The sequence below is a fragment of the Passer montanus genome, unplaced genomic scaffold (assembly GCF_014805655.1).
Source record: "Passer montanus isolate IOZ18808 unplaced genomic scaffold, ASM1480565v1 scaffold2, whole genome shotgun sequence".
NCBI classification, from domain to species: domain Eukaryota; kingdom Metazoa; phylum Chordata; class Aves; order Passeriformes; family Passeridae; genus Passer; species Passer montanus.
In genome coordinates this window covers 6,411,503-6,438,248 of record NW_024366591.1, presented here as the reverse complement: position 1 = coordinate 6,438,248, position 26,746 = coordinate 6,411,503, and the positions used below count along the sequence as shown (strand labels likewise).

The following is a 26,746-nucleotide window of genomic DNA, read 5'->3' as shown; positions in this document are numbered from 1 at the left end:
GGCACATGAAATCTGTTACTACAACTAATCCCTTACAAAGAAAAGAAAACATTGGAAACAAACTGGCACTGGCTGGTTCTACTATGCTTTTTTTTTTTTTGAGAAACTGTGAGATGCATATACATGGGAGAGGAACAGAGGAGGTATTCAGTGGAGAATGCCAGAAGGCATGGACTCCTTTTGGTAGGCAAGGCTGTTGGCTTTAATTGTATGTATTGTCTTGGATTCTCACCTTCAGAAAAAACGCCAGTTTGATCTCACATAGTATTCACTACCCATATTTATATCCTATTGCCTGAGGCCCAGGGAAGACAAACAACAGGCATTTTCCTTTCAATTTCTGTCTGAAAATCTATATGGCTTAAAAGACTTCTTAAATAAGAGATCCTCATTGATCCTTGAATTTTTTTAAAAAGCAAATATCAGTTGTTCTAACTTACAGTGCTGCCCTGAAAAAACCTCAAAAAGAAAACTCATTTCTACTCTAGGCAAAGTTCTTCCAGAAACACAAAGATATTAAAGAATGTAGTTATTTGCTTTGTAGCTGTGAAGTCCCACACATGATCCTCACTTCCCTGCAATGAAAACCACTAAATTCACAAAATTCTGTTATATGGCAAATTTATCTGAACTGTGTGGCTCTTTCTTCCAGTCCCCTGAAAATACACAGGTTGAAAAAAGATGTACAGCTAGAAACCAACCCCCTTCAAGGGAAACTGAAACAGCGTGGGGAGGATCCTTACCAGAGTAAAGGATCTGCCCCAAAGAAGATAGAACAGGAACTGTTTACACCAGCCAGGAATCTGCTCTGCATCTGCCGACCAGTTTATGAAAAAAAAGGTGATACACCACACATGGACCAGATGCACTTATGAAGTGTAGGCAAAAAAAAGCTCTGCTGGGGATGTTCCAACATTTCAAGATTTCACAGTGTACAAAAATCACATCATGTGAATGAAAATCTTTTCTAACTGCAACCTCTCTGTATGGTTTGAAATTGCTACCATGGACAAGGTTTTCTAAGGCCACCCAACAAGCATTGCTCAAGTAGCTCTTCTTCACAGGGCAGCATATGAGTAGCACATTTCAGTTACAACAGACTGAAAAATCATTACCACAGCAATAAGGCTGAGACCTTAGTGAAATTTTCCCTATAAACATATTTCTTGACAATTATGATTTTTGTTTGAAAGATATACATTGCTTTTGAGAAAAAAAAAAACTTTTTTGGTGCTCTCATACTTTTTATTTTAGGAATATTAATACTTATGTAAAAACCAATATTTTGTTAAATTATTTATTAAATTTGAATAACTCATTCTTTTACATTACATAAGGAGAGGGGAAGCTGATGGACTTCTGACAAATTCCAAAACTCCTCAGCAAGTAGTGTGGAAAATGTGATGAACCACTATTTAACTATTAAAATGTTTGCCAAAAAATTTTTTTTTCAGATGCATTCAATTTCTCCAAAAGTGATCTGAAACAAATGAGAAAACAAGTTTCTACAGAAGACACATTAAAGAAACATATAAACAAAACTGATGAAATCAGAAGAAAAGTTTATTTTTTTATACACAGCCTAAGAAAAGAGATAAGAAAGTGAATGTCAGCATGGAGTGCTATTTTGAATTACCAAACACTGCCACCATGTGTTCACTTCAAAAGCCATCAGGCTGCTTGAAAACCGCTAGATGGGATGTATTAAAAGATGAAGTAAATTACATTTGTGGCTCTATCTCTTACGTAAATGTTTCTGTATAATGCAGTAGTGATGACAACCCTAAGGTTTAAATTACTTTTAGTTGCTGGTGTTATGTTTGAATAAGAACACATGGTTCTGTTTCTAACCCTTCCTATCACCATTGAGGAGAGCACACCCTGGAGAATGACAAAGAACATAAAGAACAAGCTTTGTTTTCACACACAGATGCCTAACCATAAAAGATATTTCATTGTGCAATGCCCACCTCAGAGAACTTGTAGTCGATCCTGTTGCTCCCTAGAAGGTACCAAAAATCACAAACACTGAAATGGCTTGAAGCTATGCCAGGAGAGGTTTAGGCTGGATATTAGAAAAATGTTCTCCATCCAGGTTTTTGGGTATCGGAATGGGCTCCCCAGGGAAGTGGTCACAGAACCAGCCTGACAGAGTTCAAGAAGCTTTTGGACAGTGTTCTCAGGTACATGGTGTGACTCGTGGGGATGGTTCTGTGCAAGGCCTGGAGTTAACCTTGGACTCAGCTATCATTATGGGTCCCTTCCAACTTGGTATATTCTGATAAATTGATGAATTGAACTTGGACTAACTTATGAATCATCACTCCCTCATTAGCATTATCTAGGTAAACAAAATAATTCAACACTTTTCCTCATGGGGTGCTGCAGCTTCCAAATCTTTATATAGATTTATAGGTATTTAGATTTACTGTGTGAATGCCTCAAGGAAAACACAGACCCTGGGGAGCAAGGCCAACAATTAAATCAGATCCAACTAATACTTGGATGAAATACCACACTTGGAAGAAAACATTTTTTGGTACAATTCTAGATATATCTAGATACATAGTAATTCCAAGCTTCTTTTGCTCTCAGGAATGCTGATTGTTCAGAGTTTAGACTCTTACATTCTAAAAGTGATTCTAAAGAGATGGCAAAGATGAGTAACTGAAGTGGAAAAATGAGTAACTGATAAAGGACAAACCAAATGACCTCCACAACATCTCTTGCCATTTGTTCTTCAATGTGCATTGTAGGATATACACTTATTCTACAAGTCTTTTAACAGCAGGAAAAATCTGTAAGCCCTGCATGCAAATGACATGCAGGGCTGTCATAAGCCATAAGCCCTGCATGCATAAGCCCTTCTGGTAAATGACAGCATCGAGTCAGAATAACTAACTGGATTGTCCCAGCCTGTTGCAGATTTGTTTAACAATAGATGGTAGCAGTGTTTCCATCAGAGAGCTTCAGAGGTAGGAAAACAAACTGATAAAGCATTTTTGACAGAATTGCCAGAAATCTTTCATGCTTGTTGTCACAAACTTAGAGCAGCAAATCAAATCTGTGGCACTAATTAGGAAAGAAGAAACTGTCAATGTTAGGTAAAGCAAATGCAGTAAACTGAATGCAAGATCATTTAACCAAAGTTTAAATATAGCAACAAAAGGAGAACTTATGTTGTTGAAAATATACTTCTGCAGTCTATTAGGTGCCTTTTAGTACATTAATGCACTTTCAAAAGGAGAAAGTGTGCCAGACATTTATGTACTTTCAAAACATGACTGTGTGGTAATTTCTTGATCTTGTTCCTACAATGACTATATAAAACTTAAATTATTTTTGTCTTAGAATACTTATCAACATCAAAGCATGTGTCACCGTAAGTGTGACTACCAAGACACACTTAGCAGAAGTTAATATATCCAAGCAAAGTCAGTGGGTACAAAATAAGCCTCCAAAAATACAATTAGGATCTGCTGACTCAGGCTTTTAAAAAAGCTGAACTTTTAGGCTTATACACTACATTAGACTAATTATTCTCCATTTCTAGATTTAACCTATTTTATCTAATTCAAACTTCTTCACATAGTTTATTTTCATGGCAACAAAAGAATTTTTGGGAAGTGACAAAGCTAAATTTCAAACACACACAATATATTTCAAGAGTAGCACAAAGGAAGCAAGATGATCTTAGTTTATATCCATCCCCTACAACGAACAAAACAAACAAGTAATTCTCAAGCTGTGATTTCCAGTCAAGAAACACTGCAAAGAAGCTTATTAAAATGTAACTTGAATCCTTTGTAGAGCCAAACTTTCTCCAGACATTACCCTCTGATTTTACTCTCCATAGGAGAAAGCAAATGGAGAGATACTGGTGGTCTTCTGTGAATCTGTTCTTCAGCCTATGCATTCCTTTGAAGTTCTACTCTTTGGTGATGAAAAAGGGGGAGAATTTATTTTGAAAAACTAAAATATTCAAATGAATATTGTGAGCAATAAGAGGGTAACTTTCTAAACCACAGCGAATACATGTCTGTGAGCATAGGCACGTGTGTTCACATTCATTCTGTATGAAATTAACTAACTAAATATGTTTTGGAATGAGAAGATGAAATTTAACAAAACAAACACCCTGCAAAAGTATCCTTCTGTATCCATCCTGTTCCTTTAAATCCTCATCTATCAACAACTGCTACTGTGTTACCTGCTCTGCCTCAGAGTTCAGAGCAAGATCTGACTGTTTACAACTAATAACAACCACAGATGCCAATGAGCATTATTTTATGATAAAAGTTCCTAATTTCTTAGCCTCTTGATCACAGTCTCTGACATAATAGCTGATGTATTCCAAAATAAAAAATTACTTTTCTGATTTAAAAATTTCCAGAGCTTTTATTCACACTTTTTTCTTAGGTATTTTTCAGTACAGTAAGAAACAAAAAAATACAAAAAAATTTAAAAATCAATGTACAAAACACAAGATATATTTACAGTAGAACTTGTATCATCCTGATTTAGTTCACAGTAAATCTTTTTCAGTGGATTTGACAAACAATCCATTCTCTGGAGCCTTGATAATTCATCTCCAGTATCAGCAAATACCTTCTGATAAAAAGAGTAAATTTTGCATCCAAAATTTGAAAATAACTTATGAAATTTGTCTTTGAATTAGATTATCAAATATGAAGTCTCTGTAACTGTTTAGATATAACAATGCCCAGACAATCGTAAGCCCGTTTCATTCATGTAGCTAGATGCATCAACATTAGCTTTCTGTCACTGATTTTCCTTATTTTTATCAAAGTCTTCCTTGTAAGTTCCACGGTTTCATCCCACTTGTTTTTGTCAGGGCTTGTGTATGTCACCAAGTTCTCAGTATACTGCAAGACTGACTTCAAAAACCTATGAGAAATAACATTAGAGAAAAAACTCCTTTAAGGATTTAAAAAGAAAAAAATAAATAAAAAAAAATAAAAGAAGAAAATTGCAATGCCTGACTTAAAGCTGCAAACATCTTCAAGTTTCCAAATCTCCCTCAAGAGGATTGGATGATCAGTACATTAAGTTTGTTCTACTTTTGGAGAACCACTCCTTCCCTCTCACACTAAGATGGGAAGATCTTCAGAACTGCAATTAACACCACCATAAAACGAACACAGTGACCAAATGCGTGAAAGAGTTTTCCCCAAATGGCTTCCTTTGCTTTCTTGATCAAATGTTTCACAATGTATATGATATCCAACCAGCTGTTAATTAACACACAAAGAGTAAAGTCAGCAACATACTGAATGCAACTGTTACGTATTAATATTCCCTATCTACACTTCAAGAAAGTTATTTTAGCTCCTGAGTGAACGTTGTCCAAGGGGAAATTATGACTATAATGATGAAAATTTCTACAGTACAGATCAAAATGGAATTGTAGGGCAATTCCCATTTTCATAAAGTAAATTTATGTACTCACTTTAGATACTGCTGATAATCAAAAGGATTCTTCTTACAAACTGAATGAATGCCGATTAGTTCCAGTGTAATCAATAGTAAGATGAGCCGCAACACTGGTGACAAAAATTTAATGCTAGAAATAAAATAAAAATATTTAAAAAACAAACTAAAACCAAATCAAGAAGAAATCATTATTATTTAAAAAAATATTAAGACTTCTGCACCCAATATAAATTTCTGGATATTGCAGAGTCAGGGAGGAAAAAAGACTATGAAATGTCCCTCAGCAAAAGGCAGTGCAAATCCAAGAAAAATAAAAAGACTATAAACTGAAAATGAAGGGGGAAGAGAAGGCAAACATCTAAGATTGCAAAGAAAAACTCGTGAGCACCCATTAATCCATAGATAATAAACTACAGTTCAACTGAATCACAAATGTGTATCATCAGGTGTCAGTTTAAGCTATATTTCTTAAATAATATGGTTAACATTTTTAGGAACATTACCTTGCCAGTAACACAATACTTATAACTCTGGAAAGCCCCTATGATTACTAAAAAAATAATGGAATATTAAAATCTCTTCTATCTATAAAGAGCCTGATTCAGGTGTAGTGATAAAAACCAGTAAAATAAAGTAGATAAAATCTTCAAATCCATTAAACCTATTGCAGTCAGATAAAACTTGAATGGCATTTATACACCTAAATAGGAAAAGCCAGAAATTAGAAAAAAAATACAATTTAACATTGAAGCAATACTTAATTTGAAAGCTTGCAATTTACAGTGGCATAATCTAGCAATGTCCCTTAAATTATTCGCCAGTTTGAGATTTTCTTGTTATTTCAATATTGCTACTTAATAGAAATTCTGGTTGACACTTGACTCTGAAACGGTTAACAAGAGCACGTGAACACTGTTGACTTTAAACTTCCAAGTGAACCCAGGGAAAGGCAGCAAGAGCAGCGTGCAGCCATTCTCTCACAAATCTAACCACAGAGTACAGCAAAACCAGCAACCCACCTGTTCAGCATTCGCCGATAGTTGTGCCTCTGGCGAGAACGCAGAGTCTTGTTAAGCCACTGCGTGTATCTCAGCCCAGCGCCGGCAATAACCTGTTGGGACACTTGATGGCACTGCGTGCTTATTTTGCGGAGTACCACCACTACTTCCAGGACAGGTCGTGGAGAATACAGCGTGCAAATGCGTGTATCACAAAGTTCGACCAGCAGCCTCCAAAACAGGAAAGGATTTTTTAACGTCAATCTTTTGTTAGCTGGATTTAACATCGGATACATTTCATATTAAGTACGGTTCGACTCATCATGTTTTAATTCAGAAAACCTGGAAACAAACTGCCCTTACCTCATGACTGAAAAAAAGCAAGGATCTGTGTAGTAGGAGTAGTGATTGTGTTTTATATCACTTTATTGAATATAAATGCAAAACTGGTTATGATGAATATGTTTCTCATTTCAGATCAAAGAATCACAACCACAATAAACAAAACTGCCTGGCTGAAATGATACACTGAACACATCAAATCACAGCAGGGCTGTGGTTGAAGCCTCCCATCATAGCTCAACTCACAATGAATTAACCTCAACTGTAATAAAACTCACTGAAACAAATGCTATTAATTAGTACTCCCATTAGTGTGTGGTCTTTCTTTTGGGCAGAACAAGAAGCAGACTTAACATTGCGTAAAATGCAGGTGGTGAGGCCATTTTTTAAATCAACACCACACCAGATCATGCTTTGTTAAAGTTCACAAATATCTTCCTGCTGTCATATCTGCTACACTAATGTGTCACACATCACTTTAAACACTCCGTTCTTATAAAAGTGTTTCTTAATCTCCCTCATGCTCAGTTTATCCCTGAGATAGCAAAACATTAATGACTTGGAGTGATAAAGGCAGAAAACTCTAAGAAAAGGTCTAACACACACATCAATAATTAGGCTTCTTTCCCCCAAATAATAAATCTGCAGATTGATGGGAAGGAAGCAGAAGACCCACACGTTATATAAGTAAAGCAACACGTAGAATCCTCTTTGCTCTCTGCCACCCATGCCTAATGGGTTTGATTAGGAGTGTTTTGTTCCAACATATTCATTCAGTCATGGGACTCTTAAAGCTGCTCTAAGAGTGGCAATTAAAACTCAAATTATTTTGATTATTATTCCAAATCAGACATAATTGGAATTAACATACCTCCAAGTCTGACACCAAGTATAACAAGACATTTTCTCTTTCTGAATCTTGATATTAAAGCAGGAAAAATAGAATTACATAGCAGCATATTGCCATTTTGAACACCACACATAGATGTGACACCAAGCACACTAAAAGGATTTTCTGATGCAGTTTTAGCACAAACCAGGCTAAAACCAACCTAATCTAGTAAGTACACAAATATTTAAAGTCTTTTGCTTTTGTGGTCTGAAAAAAAGGGTTTTTTTTAGTCTAATTTCCAAGTAATATCTCTACTGTAATTCCAAAATGTACGTCTCATCCTTATTTTGAAGATGATGTTCAGCTGCAATCCTAAAATTTTCAGATTAAATCAGCAGCAACACTAGATAAGTGCATACAACATTTCAAGCATTTCCCTGCAAACAGGGACAGGATAATTTAGGTTTGAGAATTCTTACATTGGGCTGCAAGTAGAAGCTGACAGCAGGAACCAGGAGGGCATCAAACTCACCTCTCTGTTAGGACACCATTGATAGGATCATCTGAACTACAGCAATTCTGGGGCATATAATGCTGCAACTGAGATATAATTTCAGATATCATCAAAATTAAAGTATCAGCTTCAGCATTTCCTTCCAACCTTAAAAACAAGAGAGAAAAAAATAATATTTGACACTATAAAATGGTTTAGTACTCATTATTTCTTAAATGGCATAGATCAAGATGCAGATTTTTTTGGATAGTAGTGTATTCAGCATTCACTATTATGCTCTCATGTAATTTCTTTTCCCTCTACCTTACAAGCATGATTTTCTTTCTCCAACTAAAGCAACCTTTTCTCATTGTTAGCAATATTCAGAACCCCTCTTAATCCTCCATTCATAAAAAGCCCACAGTATACTTATTATATGATAGATGCATTAAATTTTCTTCTCTCAGCTCTAAACAAGTTCAATATATCCTCCAGTGATGATATTAATGACTTCCTTCTTTTCAAATGATGATAGAATGCTACACTCTTTTTCTAACTAATATCTTATATAAAGTTTCCCACTGGTTACCAAGTCCTTTTCAGAATAAGAAATTATTTGCTTTTTTTATATCTGGTGATCTTCTACAGCACATACATACCCTTTAATATTTTGTCCTTGTTCCTCAGGCACTGTTTCCAATTCAGGCCATAAACAGATGCTCTTCATATATTCCAGCACCTCAAAAACATATAATGAAAAATGTTTTGTAGAGTACAGACTTTGACACACTTTTCTTAGTGGCCCATTTAGAAAAAAACTGCAACAGGCAGTAAGTTATTTGTTCACTAGTCATAACTGTGTAAGCCAACTTCATTTGTTAAGGTTTAGGTTAGGGCAAAACATCTGGATGTACACTTCCATGCTAAAACATTATCTGAACAAACTAATTTAGTATTCTATGTTTTTTTAAAATATAAAAAATTAACTAACATGTCTTTTGTAATAGTTTGCATGCTGTTGAAAAGTAAAAGAACTAGGTATGTCTACTTCAATCTCAAATCAATAGAGAAGCATCCTGAAGCAGTTCATTAAACTGATTGGCAGAGAACTACTATGACATTGGAAAGCAGATTAATCAGCTGGCCTTCTGAAAAAAAAATGCTGTAAAAAAACTTAGTAATAGCCTAATACTGGAGACAGGACCTAACAGTGTTCCTGACATAAAAAAGCATATAGAGACTAAGAAAACTACAGAAAAGCAAACACTCAGGTAAGAATAAAGCTATTTACTGATCTAGAACACAAATATGGTATTAATTGCATTAACAGGAGTGTGCATAATTATATCTCATTTTAGCAACTGTGATTTCCTTTATATTTTGAAAAATAAACCAGAAAAAAAGAAAGTAAGATTTGAACTTTTTTAGGACAATCAAAGCATAAAGAAACTAATTAGATCATTTTGAGGATTCACAATTTTAAAGAACACAGTGGTGTCACAGATGGAAGTACCTACCTGTTTCTTGAGTCGGGAAATTGGATGAAATCGAGACTGGTAGCAACTTGCACAGTTCATCAGTGGTTTTATGACCATGTGTTCCTGATTTACAAGATCACAGACAATACACAACAGTTTCTCTAAGCTGTCCTAATCATATACAGACTTAGACTTCATTTTATGCATGCCACCTATAGCACTGGTATCACTGATGTTAAACACTTCAAAATGTCCAAGGGCTGAAAGAAGTAATCAGCACACTGAGTGGTTAAAGCTTAATTTCACATATTTTAACTACGAAGCCTGACAGCAGCTAACAGAAAAGCAACCAAGTATTCTAATAAAGCAGCAGCACACAATACATCTTGAGAAACTAAAAAAAAGCTGCAACTAATAAATGGAAGGTTTATCTCATAGGTTGCTGCATGATATTGAAAGAAGGAATCTCAAATAGAAACAGGAAACTGGGGAAAGCAAACAAAATAATTTCTGATTTTGAGAAACATAGTGCTAGGCAAAAAGTGTTTACAAATTCATAGTGTAAGTATAGATACAAATAACACTTCCATTAGCAAGGCACTATTACTTACAGTGTCTCAGGAAAATAAAATCTCAGTAACTACACACTATATACCTCAGTGGGTGAGCCACAGATGTTCTACATACCTTTCAGATAATTCTGCAGATAAACAGGCTAGTTCATCAATACAATTTGACAAAATTAAGTGGAATCATTATAATTTACGGATCGACCTTTTGAATAAGGACTGGTTAAGCCAACAAATTAAGGTACAGCAAGAAAGGGTAACATTTTTGAAAACTTTCTATACTTATTTCACTACACAACTAGGCAAAACGATACTTTCACAATTTTTTACTTAGAGGAATATTTCATTTATGCAAAAAGCAGTTGTCAAGAAACAGTCATAAAACTCTATCTAAAATCATATTTGATATCCAAAATAACCAAAAAAAGAAATCTAAGAACAAAATATTGGTCCCTACCTTAAGAGAAAATATATCCTTATCTGAGAATCTGCAGAGAATAGTAATAGCAAATCCAAATATTTGGTTAGCTATTTCTCTGGGAAATGTTTCTAGATTGATCTCTCCATGGCTTAAACGATCTCTTATACGGGGGCCCTCCTGGTGGTTCAAGAAATCCCAAAGGAAGTCCTGTGGAAGCACACACCAACTATACAGAATTCTATTCTGTGTGCATTCATACAGAATTGAACATATTCAGTGTATAGAGTATCTCTGAAAGACAAGTATGTGACCATGTCTAAATTATATGGATGTTCAGACATTCACAAAAAAAACCAGTGCAAACTAAACTTGTAACATACATTCTATACTGTGACAGTAAACAACAGATTTCAATCAGCTTTGTGTCCCAGGCCCTTCACAGCCCCACTGCCTCTGGCAACAGGACAGTAACCTCAGATGTCCCCTATACTCTCAAAAGACCTCTAAACTCAGCCCCCCTAGTTTTCCTGCTCACAATCTCTTTGGGTAGTAAGATGCAGAATGTGCTCTGGTAGGTGTGAGCCACATTTTTGTGCTATCTGCCCAGAGAGTGTAAGGCCTGTCTCACAAGCAATCAGAAATAAGTTTTGAAATTTCCCTGCATGAGGCATCAGTTCTTCTCCTGCTCCATTCAGCTGAACTTCAGGAGTCTAAAGACAAATATCTCTGAGACACTTATATTTCAGAAAGAAAACTAGTCCCATAGCCTAATGCAATATAGCTTGTCAGGTATAACTTTTTATCCTCAACACTAAAAAAGGCTAGCAAGCTTCTAAGGTTCTAAGCTGCTGGACATAAGCTATATGAAATAAGGGAGCATTAGGCATATCATAAGATTATTATTAAGTGAAACAAACAATCAAAAGACAATGATGACAAAACCCTAGAACACTTTCAAAACACTTTCCATGGCAGGCTCCTCAAGAACTACAGGTAGCTGGTTGACTTCTTCATTATCCAAATGCTTTGCTAGCATCTAGAAAAAATTTGAATAGAAACTTATTAAATTATTGAAGACATACAATCAAAGAAGAAACACCAACTAAAGTAGTTTTCCTAATCTGATATTACTTCTGCCGTTCTAGAATCAAGATGCCTAATTATTACTGACAAACAACTTGAAATAATCCAATCAACTTGTAAAATTGAGGATTTATGCTGGCAATATTTATTTGTATTTATTTTGAATAACTGAATCTAGGAAATATAGCAGAATGTTTGTTTCTGAGGAGTGATGAATTTCAAGATAAAAACATTTAGAAAAATTGTCTCTGCATTACAATTTGTATTAATTTTGATATTTGCTGGAGCATTCCAAATTTAAAGTGTTTACTGCCTGCCATCTTTTATTTGGAAAAAAAAATTAGAAATAATACCATATTCAACAAAAGAAAGTGAATTCTTAGTAATAGGAAATATGCATGGTTTAAATTTTGACACTGATATATATTTTAAAAAAATCACAGTACCTCATCGAAAGTGGTGTAGAGAGCAGAAGACTAGAACAAAAAACAAACAATATTATTTGGTTTACAAACAAAATCAATTAACCAGTCATGTATATAAAACTTAAGTTTATTCATTTGCATGGGATACCAGAGGTGCATGAATAGCAAAAAAGTCCCCTTATGAATGAAAAAAAGGCACTTTGGGATTTTGTGTTGAGTTTTTTAAAACAAATATACCATGTCCCACTTTTCACCCTAAACTACTGTTTCTGAACTTTAATCTTCTACTACATTTTCGGTACTTTTTAGAGGCAGATATTTAAAAAAATATTAAAGGCATTAATGAATCTCAACTGGTGATTTGTAAATAATGTTCCAAAATTGACAAATTCTGTGGGGTAAATCTGTAAATTGTTACAGATACTACACTTCTAGAATAACTCTTTTGCAAATATTGTAAGCACTAAACCATAATTGACTTTAGACAAAAGTTTACCTCTGCTGTTAGCAACCTATTTGGACATTTATTAGTTGTAGTGAAGAGCAATCTAAGCCCAGCTTCCAGCTGAGGAAGTAAGAGAATCACACTGTCAGCATACCTGAAAAAGTAACAGAGATATCCAAAGGGTGTTTTTATTCCTTATAAATATAAACCATTTTAGATCTACAGTCTCGGACCAAACAACCCTGACAAAATTACTTTGTAATGCACTTTGTAAACAAACAATAAATGAATACAAATACCTGTGTCAAATACAAATACAATAAATAAAACAAATACCTGTGTCAAACAGAAACTGACCACCACTGAATTCAAGCTCAGAGATGATAATATCTCACAAAAGGATGGAGCATGTGAGAGGAAAACAAAACAATACACTTTTTTAAAAAATCCAAAATATGTGTCATTTAACATATGATGATTTATTTCCACTTGCTTTGTAAACCTCTCCTTTTTTGCTACATCTCCAACAGCTCTTTTTGGGCTTCAAAATACAGTTTATAATCTTAGTTGGCACAAAACAAAGCCATAACTCAAACTTTCCAAGAGATCACCATAACAAAGCATAATTATATGCTGTAAAGTAATTGAGTACAAAGGCTTGGAATCTGGAAATGCAGTTATAAAAATAATAAAAAAAAAAATATGTAGTTTTAGATTCTATTAAAAAAATTAGAAAATCTTACCTGCTTTGCTTGAAAGCTGTTAAAGCAGCAATCCAAAATGGTACCATAATTTTTAATACAAAATGGGACAGTTTTACTAGTTCTTCAGCTATGGAAAGGATTTCATTATTAAGATCTGCAAGTTAAAAAAACTAACATTGAAAAATTACATATAATCTACATTTTACAAATGAATTTTAACTATTTCATTAAAAATATTATATTATTTAAATATTTTTAAAGGGAGATTTAAAAGTCATCCAATTTATTTCAACTATGCAAGCACAACAGTAGCCATATTTAAGATCAGAATTTAAATACGTAAGATTGCATTTGTGGTGATAATATAAAATTAGAGAATAAAACCAGTTAAAGAAGTCATGTTTGCCTTTTATTGAAAGAGTACATAGCAACTGGACCCAGCTTCTGTTGAGTTGTTCTTCATATACTTCAGATAACTTTAAAAAAGTATAACATTAATGAATCATTTCTCTTCAGCCAAAATCAGTACAGTAGAATGAACACTTGAACATGAGCATGTTGTTCCTATTTTATCAATTTTCTTTGTTGAAAATACAGCATAATAAACTAACACTTCATACTTCAATGCTACCATGTAATGAAAGCCACACTTATAAATTCACATTATAAATGTCTTATACAAGAGAAAACTTTAAATGATAAGTGTAACTTGATTGCAGTAGGTGTTTTTTCAAAGCAAATCAACAGCTATAGGATTTCTACCACATTGATATTGGAATGTTATCAACTTAATTTGGTTCCCAAAAGCCCTGTCTCAATTTCTTGGACAGACATTCCACTGATTATGCACAACAAATTGACCATGATCACCACTGACACCAAGATTCCCTATATGCTATTACTACCTTAAAATAGTGGGAATAATCCAAACAAGGTCTGTGGACAGGGAGAAGATTTTAATCTGACACTTCAAATCCTTCCCTGAAAAGAGCATTACTGTAATAAAGATGTGTCACCATCTTTTACTCTGTTTCAACACTACCTTCCCTGTAAGACTGAGGGCACTCCTGCTGGGACCCTTGCAGCTGTAATCCATTGATTCTGACAGAAGTTAGATTTCATAAAGGCAAACTAGATTGACTGTTACATGAAATTAATTCTCATAATCAAAAAATGTAACATACAGTTGAAGTCTTCTAGAAGCATCCATATTTCATGTTTCAATGTGTTACAATTATTTTAGAATGCAGTAGTTCTTTACTCAATAGTCAGAGTCTACATATTAAGAAGCTGCCCCACAAGCATGATTGCTTCACCTAATGACAGTGTATACAGGCATCCTGGTTAAGATTTAATCTTTGAACTCTGGGAAATGCATTATTTTCAACAGCACTTTTGGACAAGGAAACAATAGCAAATACAGGATAAAAAAAAATTTGCTAGTGGTTAAATACTTGCCTGGAAATGCATCAAACTCCTCTAAGGCAGTGAAGATCACATAAGATCGATGTACTAAAACACCTTTAGTTTGCAGAAGATAGGTCTGTAACAATTGACCCAATCCTGCAGTTAAAAAGAGCAGCATAGCACAGTATCTAGGGAGAATACCACAATATATTAGAAAAGCTTATTTAAAAAGAATTCTTTTTGGCAAAGAACAAAAATTTGTGAGTTAGGAACAAAGGGGTTCTTTTACTTTTTTAAAGAACACCCAGAAGATACACTCCCCATCTCAGTAGGAGCACTGAATAATGAATTGCGTTCACAAGCATGAAAAAAAATAAAAGCGTAGAATTAGATAAAAAAGCATCACTGTATTGTACATTGGCTGCTGTTGCTCCTCCTTCTACCCTATTCCTCTCTCTTTTGTTCCAAGTTACTCCTCACTGTCCTGACTTAAAAAAAAAAAAAAGTTAAATTTTCGTGTTTTCCCTGATAGTACAAAACCTGCTGGACCTAATACTGGCCATCTTTGTAATGGCTGAATATTCTGTGAAAATCCATTTCCAAAAGAAGCAGAAGAAGCAGCAAGGAATTTTTTTTTCCCATAAGAGAAGTAAATGGTTACTAACCACCCTCCAAGAACTCACAAGTTGGACTGGTAAGAAAAGGAGTGTTCTTTTCCTTTGGTAACTTACTTGGTAGGAATTTCTTGTGGTGACACAAACCCATGCCACAAAACATTACGAAGGTTCAGACCATGTGGAGATCCAATGAATACCCTTAGTACATTCATCTATTAATAAACAAAGCGATTACTGCATGAAGAAATCTATTATTTTTTGCCTTTCTTACCCTTCTTACTTTTATTACCTTTCCCTGGCAAAAAAGTTCAGAAGTTATTGAGAAACTACAATGTCTACTCTCAAGATGACTGGCCACCACTTGTCACAGTAACAGAAACTCATAATTTGCAATTCCCAGTATTCTCTGAAGGAGAATCTCTCAGCTTACTTGTACAGGATATAGAATATAATATAGAATATAATCAAACTAGTTATTAGACATTCCAAACAGTTATGACAGGCAAAAAAATGAGATCAAGTTTAGCTCTTAGTTCTTGTAGTATAAATTCAGTGTAATTTAATGCAAATTAACACGAGGTACATTCAGTAGGAAGAATACCAGCCCAGTAGTTATTCCTTATTTCAAAACTATGTACTTACTACAGCTTGTCCAAAGACATCTGCAAGCTGCTCAGACGCAAGCAAGTCTCTTAGAAGGAAAGGACAATCGTTACCCTTAAGTAAGTACACCTATTAAGAAAAAAAGAGCAGAACAGATAATAAATAATTTAGAATACTTCTTTGTATTTCAAATATATGCCTTGACTGTTTTACCCAATAAGCATTTTCATTATTGTAAAAAAACTAATCAAACAAAACCCACCAAATCCTTAAAAATACTTTAAATTCTGTAATTTCACAACAAATTAAAATTCAGACAACGTATCAGGAAAGAGTGGATACTTTCCTTAATGTGACCATAGTGAGGCTTTTCACAGAGTTTGTATTAATACTGCTTTTCTCTTCAAAAAAAATCCCACAAAAAACAATTAGGCACAACAAGAACACCTAATTAAGGGAATAAGCTCTACCAAGAGCTCTACAGTGTATTTTGTTTTTACAATACAAATATATAGGGTCTGTCACTCTGAAAGGGAGAAGATTTGTGGTTCATCTTCTGATTCAGACTGTTATTTAAATGGCATCTTATCCTTGTTGCACAATATTAGCATCTCAAGTTTCAACTGCTATCACACCTTCTATTCTTTGTACTCTACCTGACATTTTTTTCCAATCTTGGGTGATTTGTTTTACTGAAAAATTTACCATGCCCCACAACTGGGCAAATTGGTTTGTGAATTAGCCCACTACTCTTTCTCTGTCATTTCCTTCTCCAGAGCTCCCCACAGATATTAATCAACTAGCCATTTTAATTTACCTGCCTGTAAAACAGCCCAGGAGCAAAAACCGTTTAAGTAGCTGTTTCTCCCTAGGAAAGCAGTTACACAGTAGACTGTTTTTCCAACTGCATGGAACCCTCACAGAAGGGTTCATCAGATCTTCTGTGGAAGCTGTGCTATCCTACTTCAGTAAGTAAATCAAACTAATAAAGACCTACTGTGTACAGTGATCAATCAAACATTTTTCTTTCCCAATTAAATTAGTTAGTAACAGCACATGCACAAGCAACTCCACAAGCACTGGTGAAGGAGCCCCACATATGTTTCCATCAGCACAACTGGATCCAGGAAAGAACTTCTGTCCAACTCAAAATGCATGTGGGCTATTAGTGTACTGCTACAGAACAGGGTGATATCACTTTTTTCAATGTACAATTAAATCCAAGAGCTCATTCCCATCTTATAAAGCCAAGATAGACTCCTCATGCTGACACTTACGTCACCCAAGGCTCTCTCCAAGCATGATGTTAGTTTCATTAAGCCAAGAGCAACTTCTGTAGCTTGTGTAGATTGCAAAACATCAAACATGTCCAGAAAAACCTGCACGATGGGGGAGAGGAAGAATGTTGTTCAATATTCAAGAGAAACGTAAATATTCCTCTGTGATAGTTGCTATGCAAATGTAGAAAGAAAACAATGCCAAAGAAATGAAAGTGTAGTTACCTGGAGAGAAATTTCCCTAGAGTACCTCTTGATATTTAGTGCCTTACATATTTAAAATTTTCCATAATAACTTTACAAGGTAAAACTTGACATTAAGCACAGAATATTAGAAAAACAAAATCCTACAAACTAATGTTAGAACAGGCCCAAAGCTCCTCATGTTGTCTAACACAAAATCAAATTACAAAGTCACAAAAATTACAAGCAACCATCTATCATGAGGTAACATATAAGGACAACTAGTTACAAATTCTAAGCATTTTGGCTCATGGATGTGTTCTCACTTAAACTTCCACAAAGAGTTCAGGTGCCAAAATGCTAACTTAACAGAAATTTCCATACCTCTGTGCAGTTTGTCCAGTGAAAACATGACACATACTGAATTACAAACTGCTCCTTGGTCAGAGATTTGAAGTACGAATTAACAGATTCACAGACAGGTCCAAATGATCGTATGCTTTTGATATAATCCACGCTTTGATCTTAAATTGAAAAACAGAAGGTGATTAGGGTACCAACCTTCCTGAAGGTCTAATATTTTAAACCTCACTAGGGATAAAACCTGCTGCAGTTTGTGTACATATTTCGCATAGACAGTTTTATCCTGACTATTTTAGCACAATGAATACAATACAATTTACTGTCCAAAACACCACACAGAAAAGGTATTGAAAAGTAAAACTGCAATGCAAAACTAGGTAAGATCAAGCACCTTCTCTGAATAGAACAAAAACCCAAAAATTCTACCCCAATAAAAACTTAACACAAGAAAATATGAAAGTAAATAGGATCATCATATTCTGCTTTTGTTGAAATGTGAAGAACCCACTAGAATTTCTACAGAAATTCCATATATCAAGCTGGAAGTTAGTGCAGGCTTAGCAAGAGTCAAATTATGAGTCAAACCACTTATGTTCTTTAAAGAAGGCAGATGGATGTGGTATCTTACAGAGTGGTACCACTGCCTCTTTTTTGTGGGACATTTTTTCTAGGAAAATAAATTCTTACGGTTTACTGAAAGATATTTCTACCACCTCTGGAAATTAATAACAGAGTTTGCATGATGAAATTTGGCAAATTAAAATTCAATTAATTCATCAGGACATAAATACTTTGTTTTGGTTAAAAACCAACTACAAAATATTCCACATAGAAGGGAAACAAGACCATACTTCTGTACAACCTAAAGTTGAGAAACACAAACAGAAGAAACAGTAGCAATATTGATGGCCCCAGGCTTTTAAATTTAGTACAAAAGGAATATATAGAACAGAGAACAAGACAGTTATGGGGTTGGAGAAAAGCAGAACTGAACCCCTTATGTTACAGGCACATTAAGCTGGGAACCAAGATGAAGGCAAAGTAGGAGCTACTTAGGTAGCAGAGATTACACAAAACTTAGGAGTCAGCAAAAGCCAAATACCAAACACAGATGAAAAATTTAAAGCTCTTTGTAGATATGAACTCTACATACTCTAATTTAAAGCAGAGCTAATAGTGTACTGTAACAAACTGTCACAACTCAGCTAGGATTGCTATGGCCTATACAGAAATTCTGCATCAGTCTTACATGCATCATCATTACTACAGCAGGTAAACACCAACCTGACTCAAGGTAACACACATGCTCTGTAACAGCTTGCCAACATACTTCCCCATTTCCAGATAAAATATTATTAATATCATAGGTGTCTTTCTTCTCAAATCCAAGTTTACAAATTGCATAATGCACAGGTTGAGAAAGGCAAGTAGTGACTGAATCTGGCAATGCCATCTAGAACAAACACATACACAAAAAGAATCCTTGTAAAAAGAAAGAACATGAGAACAACAACAAAAAAAAAACAAAAACAAAAACAAATTTAAAAACATACCCATCAGCACAGCTACACAGACAGTAATACAGTGTCTGTAAACAAGCTGTTTGGGTTTGCAATGCAAGTTTCATTCACATATGTGATGAAAGGAACTCTCTACCAGAATCACCTTAATAAAGCTGAGGGAAAGCATTGCTCTGTTTTCACAGGGTCAGGATGGTTTATTTCAGAATGGTTATATCTACTGAAACCATGACAATATAGACTGAAGCAAAATATTCCAGTTTGTACATAAATGTTCTGTCTAATCTGAGCTTGCAGAGAAACTGATGCTACTTCAAGTAAACCAAGAGTATCAGTCCTTAAAACCAGCAAGATCCTTGGAGGGAGGCAGGGGAAGAACGTGTGAATTCTGTATCAATATTAGTGTAATTTAAGCATTCACGCTATTTGCACATTAGTCTAAACAGAAAAAATGAACTGATTCAGAAGCACATATTTAAATTTTAAAAATTGCACAGATAAAACTGCCTATGTTAACAAGGATGAAAATGCTTCTGATTTAGTTAAAAGAGTCACACTTCTTCATTCATTAGAGAGACAAGAAATTGTTTGATAATGAAGTACCACAACTAACAATAATGATAAATATGCCATTAAATTTGAATTAAAAACATTTTTCCTCTCTGATTAGGTGGCAGAATTGACCCTCAGATATGTACTTTCTGAATTCATGGCTTCAAGGAGAGAGGAAATATTTATATAGCTATCAGCACTAAGCAAAGGTAACAGTTCCTATCGGAAACTGCTATTAACTGCCATCAGGAGTACCTACCTGCTATTTGAAGAAAAAAAAATTAAAAATCTGCAGTGCTCCTGAGACATATCATTCAGTCCATCTTAATTTGTGTCTCTTCCTCTTCCCGTTCGCCGTTTCAGTGTCAGAGACAGAAGGCCAAAACCTGCATGACCGCTGCCATCCTTTACTACTATCACTTATGTGAAATGGGCCAGGCAGGGGCAGGGCGGTGACCTTAGCAGGGAGAGCAGGCTGGCACTGGCAGAAGCAGGGCAGGGCTGACCCCCCTCCCCCGTTCCCGCCGCGCCGCCCGCAGGCCGCAGCGCCGGCCCTTCCCCGCGGCCCGGCCCGGCCCCGCTCCCGCCATGGCCTCCGCCGCCTCCGTTACCGCTGCCCGCGGGGGCCGGCTCGCGCGCGGGGCCCCGGCCGCCGCACGCCGCCCACCAGGACGGCCGCCACAGCCATGGAGGGAGGGAAAAAGCGCCAGGATAAAGACACGGTGAGCGGCCGCCAGGGCCAGGGGCAGCTCCAGGGGGCTGAGCTGGACGGGGCTGGGGCACCGCCGGGAGCGGGGGCAGCGGCTCCGGCGCGGGGATGTGTGGTACCCGACTGAGGCGGGGGTGGCGGTCCGGGCCTGCGGCGCTTCAGCTGGGAGGGAAGGATGGGGCGTGGAGAAGATGGGTTAAAAGGCGCGTGTGATCTTGTGAAAATTGGTATTAGGAATGCTGTTCCTTCTTGCTTAGCGGCCGGTTTGGGATAGCTCGCGCTCTTTCTGCTTGGTCAGGTGTGATGTTACTCGTGCCCTGCGGCTGGTGGGCTGGCTCAGGCGCTGGGAGGCCGAGCAGCTGTGATGGTAAAGAGAAGGGGCATCCTGCCTTTGATGGGGCACTCTCCAACTCGGGGTGCTGCTCTAAACTAGAAGCCATACCCTCTTCTGAAGCAATAAACAAGAACTTTCTCCTGTTTGTTTTAACAACTGAAACCTATTGGTTGTTAAAATGGACTTACTAACAAACAGAATTTCATTTAAATAGCAAAAGCTTTTTTTTTTTTTTATCTTACCATACTTCCATATGCCCAAAGATAAGCTAGTGTACTCAAGTTGAGTAGCCTAAGAACAGGCATTTTTGGTCAAGTGCTCAAATCTAGTCAGTTCTTGAACTTCTGAGAGTTTTATTCACAGAGAGTGCAAATATTTTACAGAATCGTAATTGCAACATTATGCTACAACTTGGGGTTTTAGCAGATAAAGGTTTATTTAGCAGCAGAAGTTTTATTTACTAGCCACATCTATAGAGAAATCAAGGTTTTTAGTTGCCTCACTAGTTAATGCAATGACTTTTTGCAAGTGATTATGAAAACTCCTGTCACTAAAAATAGCAGGTAAATTTTTAAGTATCACCATTGTTAGAAGTTGTATGCTATAGCCATGAATTTTATTCCATCATTAGTGATAGAGGTTGAAGGTAGTGTGGCTCAAGCTGAACCATGTCAGCAAATTATCGCTGTTTGGACTGCACCCTTTTCACAAGTTCATTATTACTCACATGGATGGAGATGTTCATTTGAAGACCTCAGCTGCAAGACTTGAGGTGGTTTTTCTTCTGTTAGGCGACTTGTGATGAGCATGTCAGGGCTTTAGTCTTTTGAGATCTGAGTTTGCAGTTAGTAGATAATGAGTATCCACAGGCTAAGTGCAAATGTGTTTGGTCCTTGTGATTTAGAGTAAGTGCTATTCAGAGTTCAACAAACACCATCAGGCAATTTGCACTAAGGCTGCCAACATCACTGCTGTTAAGGAATTAGAGAACACTTTTAGGTAATGTCCACAGTTGTTGACAGAACTAATGTGCCAGTGATTTCATAAAGAAACTGCATTTCTTCCCTGGTTCTTAAAACTCCTCAGATGGAAAGAGTTGTGAGCCCTTGAGTAGTGCATTTTCTAAAATAATTCTCATTAGACTTTTATATTATCCATATTATCCACTTTTTTTCTGTACTTTTTAGCATAAGCCTTGCATTGTGATGCTATTTCACCTCTGAGTTCTTTTCTGCTCTCCTGGAAAGGAAGCAATGATTTTCTCTCAATGTTAGGTTCTAGCAGTAGTCAGGAAGTGGAGCCTAGACTAAAAAATCGGTGAAACTTGGAAGTGGTTTGTTAGGAAGTAGCTGGTGTGGAAGACCATTGCCTGTGGCATTTGTTATGATCTCATTGGTACCTTGTATTTTTCTGTTTCTGTCTTTGTTACTATTTTACAGTTCTGTTAAGCCATCATGGTGGACAGCAGGTGACATTTTTTTTGCAACATTAGACTTCTTGCATTCATAGAGAGACAAGTTTTGTGATGTGTGTTGAAGAGATAGAGTACACAGCTGGATGGGAAGAAAACGTGATCTTCAGAGATCTGGTTTTAAATTCAAAGCAAAATTACAAAGCTTTGCACACTGGAGCTTACTTTTTCCTTTTTTTTTTTAATGAGCAAATTAATTAAATCATCATTACATAAACTACTATTTTTAGTAACAAAGAGCAAGGATGAGTGAGATGAAGTAGTAAATGAACCAAGTCTATATTTTGGGTATTGTGTAGGCTATTTGAATGAGAAGCTTGAACTTGTGGCTAACAGTCTTGAATGGGTACATTAATATCTGTGTATTTTTCCTTCGAAAAGGGAATGGATTTAGGGTGGTAATATGGTGTATCTGATTGACAAGCTTAAATGAAAAGTTCAGTTGGATTTTGCTGGAAAAGAATTTAAAATTGAGTGTAAGTCAACCATTTCTCCTATTTCAGGCAAAACAGTAGTGTTAAAACAGCCAGAAGATGATAACCAGCTTCTAGCTTTCTGTGGTTTTTGTTAACATATTCCTGGACTAATTGTTGGGGGTTTTTTCCTCTTAGCTGTACACCATAAGGTATTATTTAGAGTCTTTAAATTCTAAAATATTGACATGTGATATGGATTTTTTCTTACTATTTTATACAGTCAAAAGGAAAAAAAACACCTCAGGATGCTTCAGGCACGGCTCCAACAGAAGGAAAGGCAAAGCCGAAAAACCGTAACACATACAGACTGGAGCCACGTACTAAAGTTCAGGATGGTTTATTAAGAGACAAAGCTCAAGCGATACTAACGGTATAGTATTATTTAAGTTACTTGTCTCATTGCAAAAGCAGCTTGTCTTGCAGAAGTATTTACGGAATAGTGAATATTGCATAAACTTAAACACACATAAATCTCTGCAGTCTTTTGAGTTTTGGCACCTGAATGTAATGTGAATGTACTCTGTTTTGCAAAGTGCAGAAAGGCCTCTGCAAGTTCACTGCTGAGCATGTGCTCTTTAAGTGGAGCTGAAGCTTCATAAACCCTTGTATTTTTTTAAATCAAATTGAGCTACAGCACAGTTCAAAGTACCATAATCCACAAAATGTCCAGATAGCAAAAGATCATGACATCAAATTTGTGGATTTCTATTAATTCTGCTAATATCACAGGACTTGCATAAAATTACTTGGTATCCTTGACAGTCAGACTGGTGCATACACAAATCAAGCAAATATGAAAGAAAACAATTTGTTGAGATAATCCAAAGCTGTTAGTGGTATTTTGAACAGTTATAACCAGATCTTTTTAATTTTGTTGTCTGGAAGACATATCTTGGGTATTTGGAACAGATATTTGTAGCACTGTTTTCCAGTGAACTGAGCCCAAACAATGAAGAGTACGCTCCTGATTGTTAAATGGAGATTGGCTGGGCCAATCCAATGAAGATTGGTTGTGTGTCACCTTTTGAAAAGACAGATAAAACATTTCAGAGTAAAGGAAGTGCATCCTTTGCTGTTTGAGACCATCATCTGTACTGACTATTCAACTCACCAGTTCTTCTCATGTTCTTGTAATGAAAATGGCTGTTAAGGGTGTTTTATGCAAAAGACTACTAGTATGAAAACTAAGATATTTCAAAATTGTTTTTGATAGAATAAACTACAAGAAGCCACATATGATGGAGCTTCTAGTCCCTTCTTGTGTGCTTCAATCTCAGAAGAAATATTAAATGCTGTGAAGGAATTGGACTATGACCGTTATAAGTATGTGGTATCAGTGCTAATTGTGGAAAAGGCAAATCAGGCAATGATTGTAAGCAAACATACTATATGTTACACCTTTTGAAAATTAAAAACAACTTTTAGAACTGTGTGTTATTTCCTAGGTGTTCTTTTACTTTCAGCAGCTTGACTTGTTTGAGGTGCTCCTGAAGCTTTTATGTTCTTTATGGGTAATAGTATCCCGAGGTGACAATTCAAGGTGCTGCTATGATTCTGCCTAACTCTCTGAAGGTTGTTGTCTTCATGTGTTCAGTAAGTGGTGAACATCTCCAACTGCACTTTCCTGTCTCCCACTTGTTTCCACTGCCTGCTGTGCCAGTACAATTGCATGAGTTCAGTGAATTTTGTTTTTCTTTGTCCGGTGTACTTGGATCTCCATTTGGGTTCTCACGTTCCATGCAAAATGATATGCAGTTATAGTGTGGGGTGTCATGGAACAGAAGGGTGGCAAGGAAAAGGATAGTAACTGCAGCTGCCACCAGACATGCTCCTGGGACTTCAAATTAACACCAGTCATCTGAACTTGGAACACCTAAAATAAAAGGATTCTAGATTTTGCTGTATTGCCGTATAAGTTTAGTATTCCAACTAGCTTGGAGCTCCCATTGGCATTTAGAATGCTTTTCTCTGTCTAGTAGAGTGTCAAAGAATACTTCTGCTTTGGAGTGTTCATCATCAGTTGTTAAAGTCTGATTGAAACCAGCCTGTGTTTAGTGAGTTACATGAAACAATGTTTGAAGGGTTCAGCTTCAGTACCAAATCCAGTTTGTGAGGTGTCTGCATCTATGTGCTTTTCTGGTGCCATCTCAGAGTGCGCTGTCTCTTAAGGGGTGCTTTGACTGAGGAGCTGTAGGTGCAGACAGATTGGTGAAGTGGTCCAAGTTAACATTTTTCTCCCAAGGAATATGTTTATTCCAGCCACCAATTCACACAGTTTAGCTTTGAAAACAATTGTATCAAAAAGGCTGAGAGTCCAATAAATTTACAAGTAGATTGGAGTAAGCTGGAGGTGGAGGAGTGGGGGATGTGACTTCTTGGTTGTATATGTTCCCAAAACTGATGTCTATTCACACTGACATTCAGTTGCTTTTGAAGGGGTGCTCTTACTTTACGTTAAATTGTAACAAGTGAAGAGAGAATTGGGGATTTGGTGCTGAGATTTTTTGATCTATCTGTGTGGGAGCTTTACTGTGAAGCAAGAACATGTATTTAACATTGAATAGGAATTGTTAATTTTATTCAACTTTTAGGTTGTTGTTGATAGTTGTAACTCTCCTAATATGATTAATTAGCATTTAGATAATGTTGGGTGTTCTTTAAAAATAATAAAACTGCCAGTGTATAGATTCACTTGTAACTTTTTCTCTTTTATCCCTTCAGGTTGCCAGCAGATGCCTCTGGGATGCTCAAAGAGACACTTGGGTTTCAGCTAAATGTGAAACTGATACATTTATTGCACTGGCTTTGGTAATGGCTTGTTATTACGACTAAAACTCTGAAAGTCACAGCTGCATTAGTGCATCATAATACATGGTATATTTGAAAATTTTCAAAACATCACAATTTTAATATTCTTATTTGTCCTATTGGTGTTGACACATTCAAACTGACATACAGGAGATAATTTAGCTCGGTTTTGCTCTGTTTAAAATAAAACAACAAACAAAACTGCTTTGGAAATGTTTATGGTTGAGTACATATGGGCTTCATCTGTTGTAGTGCTCTGCTGTGGAAGTGGGAGCAGCTGGTGTAAGGCCAAACATTGCAAAATTTTGAATGTTGCGTGTCTCTTGAGTGCCTAGGACTGTTCACCAATGCTTATATGCAGTTGCAGGTATCAGTTTTCTTAAAAGTATGCTTTTTGTAAGAAAAAGCAGTGTTCATTTTTCATTTTCATAGTTGCTATCTATGATAAAATGCTAGTCTGCCTAGAAACTTGGCTGGGAGGGAAGCTGTGTTTTGCAGTCCTAGAAACTTGTGCACATTTCCAGCTGTTTGCCTTGAATGAAGTGTAAATTCAGTTATTAGGTTCCCCGGGTCTCAACCTTAGGTTAAGTATTGCCGAGGGTCTGGTTGGTGGATAAATACTGATTTGAGCCAGTTAGGTCACTTTGGTCTAGGGGCTTCTGGTGGCAGTGGCAAGAGGACGATGGCATAAATCCTAAGGCTATTGAGAATTGGTCCGTTACTGGCAAGGGCAGCACCGATTGTCTTTTTTTAAATGAGACTCGCAGATCTGTAAAGTGTGTAGACATCAGCTCTTGGATCTGCTGTGCGTGGAAATCTAGCGCTGGTGTCTTTGCCACGTCTGTTCTATTGTTGGGAGCTGAAAACAAACGGGGACGGGGCGGCGGTGCTTCCCAGCGCCCCGTGGCCAGCTTTGGTCTGAGCGCCTTTGGAGCCGCGGCCGGACAAACCTCGAGGGGCGGCGAGCAGCCGGGGCCGCGGGTGGGCGCACAAGCTCGGCCGGGGGAGTCCCTGGCCGGGGGCGGTGCCGGGGCTGCGGCGTGGCCGTGTGCTTTGTTCGCCGGCGCGGGGCCGTGCGCGCCCACGGGGCCCGGCTGCGTGCGGGCGGGAGCGCGCGCCGCCCCGCTCCCCGGGACGAGGGTCGTTCCCGTGGCGGGGGGGGGGGGGGGGGGGGGGGGAGGG

At 36.8% G+C, this 26,746-nt stretch overlaps 2 protein-coding genes across 8 annotated transcripts in view; one reads left to right on the top strand and one right to left on the bottom strand.

Annotated features, from left to right (window-relative positions):
• Positions 1 to 1,420: 1,420 nt before the first annotated feature.
• Positions 1,421 to 26,746, bottom strand: part of ERMARD (ER membrane associated RNA degradation) — a 26,130-nt gene continuing 804 nt past the window's right edge. Inside the window, exons 1-18 of one of the 3 annotated variants that reach the window (XM_039707733.1) lie at positions 20,026 to 20,302; positions 18,979 to 19,147; positions 17,716 to 17,855; positions 17,149 to 17,250; positions 15,911 to 16,000; positions 15,383 to 15,480; positions 14,703 to 14,839; positions 13,284 to 13,398; positions 12,592 to 12,694; positions 12,117 to 12,146; positions 11,555 to 11,623; positions 10,624 to 10,794; positions 9,637 to 9,720; positions 8,779 to 8,858; positions 8,159 to 8,287; positions 6,474 to 6,683; positions 5,471 to 5,584; positions 1,421 to 4,908 (exon numbers count right to left, since the gene is read on the bottom strand). In XM_039707733.1, the coding sequence (XP_039563667.1) occupies positions 4,749 to 4,908; positions 5,471 to 5,584; positions 6,474 to 6,683; positions 8,159 to 8,287; positions 8,779 to 8,858; positions 9,637 to 9,720; positions 10,624 to 10,794; positions 11,555 to 11,623; positions 12,117 to 12,146; positions 12,592 to 12,694; positions 13,284 to 13,398; positions 14,703 to 14,839; positions 15,383 to 15,480; positions 15,911 to 16,000; positions 17,149 to 17,250; positions 17,716 to 17,855; positions 18,979 to 19,147 (2,001 nt within the window). In that variant the 5' untranslated portion in view covers positions 20,026 to 20,302 and the 3' untranslated portion in view covers positions 1,421 to 4,748. Of the gene's footprint in view, positions 4,909 to 5,470; positions 5,585 to 6,473; positions 6,684 to 8,158; positions 8,288 to 8,778; positions 8,859 to 9,636; positions 9,721 to 10,623; positions 10,795 to 11,554; positions 11,624 to 12,116; positions 12,147 to 12,591; positions 12,695 to 13,283; positions 13,399 to 14,702; positions 14,840 to 15,382; positions 15,481 to 15,910; positions 16,001 to 17,148; positions 17,251 to 17,715; positions 17,856 to 18,978; positions 19,148 to 20,025; positions 20,303 to 26,746 lie in introns of those variants that run through there. The other 2 variants (XM_039707734.1, XM_039707732.1) reach the window with 2 other exon arrangements.
• On the top strand, positions 20,333 to 25,773 carry DYNLT2 (dynein light chain Tctex-type 2). Of its 5 annotated transcripts, XM_039707740.1 has the most exons (5): positions 20,333 to 20,488; positions 22,977 to 23,126; positions 23,970 to 24,128; positions 24,220 to 24,349; positions 25,478 to 25,773. In XM_039707740.1, the coding sequence occupies exons 1-4, from the start codon at positions 20,453 to 20,455 to the stop codon at positions 24,316 to 24,318; spliced, it is 444 nt and encodes a 147-aa protein (XP_039563674.1). In that variant the 5' UTR covers positions 20,333 to 20,452; the 3' UTR covers positions 24,319 to 24,349; positions 25,478 to 25,773. The 5 variants fall into 5 exon arrangements, 2 of the variants coding, with proteins under 2 accessions (XP_039563674.1, XP_039563673.1); XM_039707739.1 differs by lacking the exon at positions 24,220 to 24,349; XR_005627299.1 differs by lacking the exons at positions 20,333 to 20,488; positions 23,970 to 24,128 and having other exon boundaries at positions 22,989 to 23,126; positions 24,223 to 24,349.

What these genes read in the sequence shown, in the direction of transcription:
- DYNLT2 (XM_039707739.1), top strand. Translation starts at nt 20,453, where the DNA reads ATGGAGGGAGGGAAAAAGCGCCAGGATAAAGACACG. An exon ending in AGCGCCAGGATAAAGACACG is followed by an intron (nt 20,489 to 22,976) that starts GTGAGCGGCCGC and finishes TATTTTATACAG; the next exon opens with TCAAAAGGAAAAAAAACACC. An exon ending in AAGCTCAAGCGATACTAACG is followed by an intron (nt 23,127 to 23,969) that starts GTATAGTATTAT and finishes TGTTTTTGATAG; the next exon opens with AATAAACTACAAGAAGCCAC.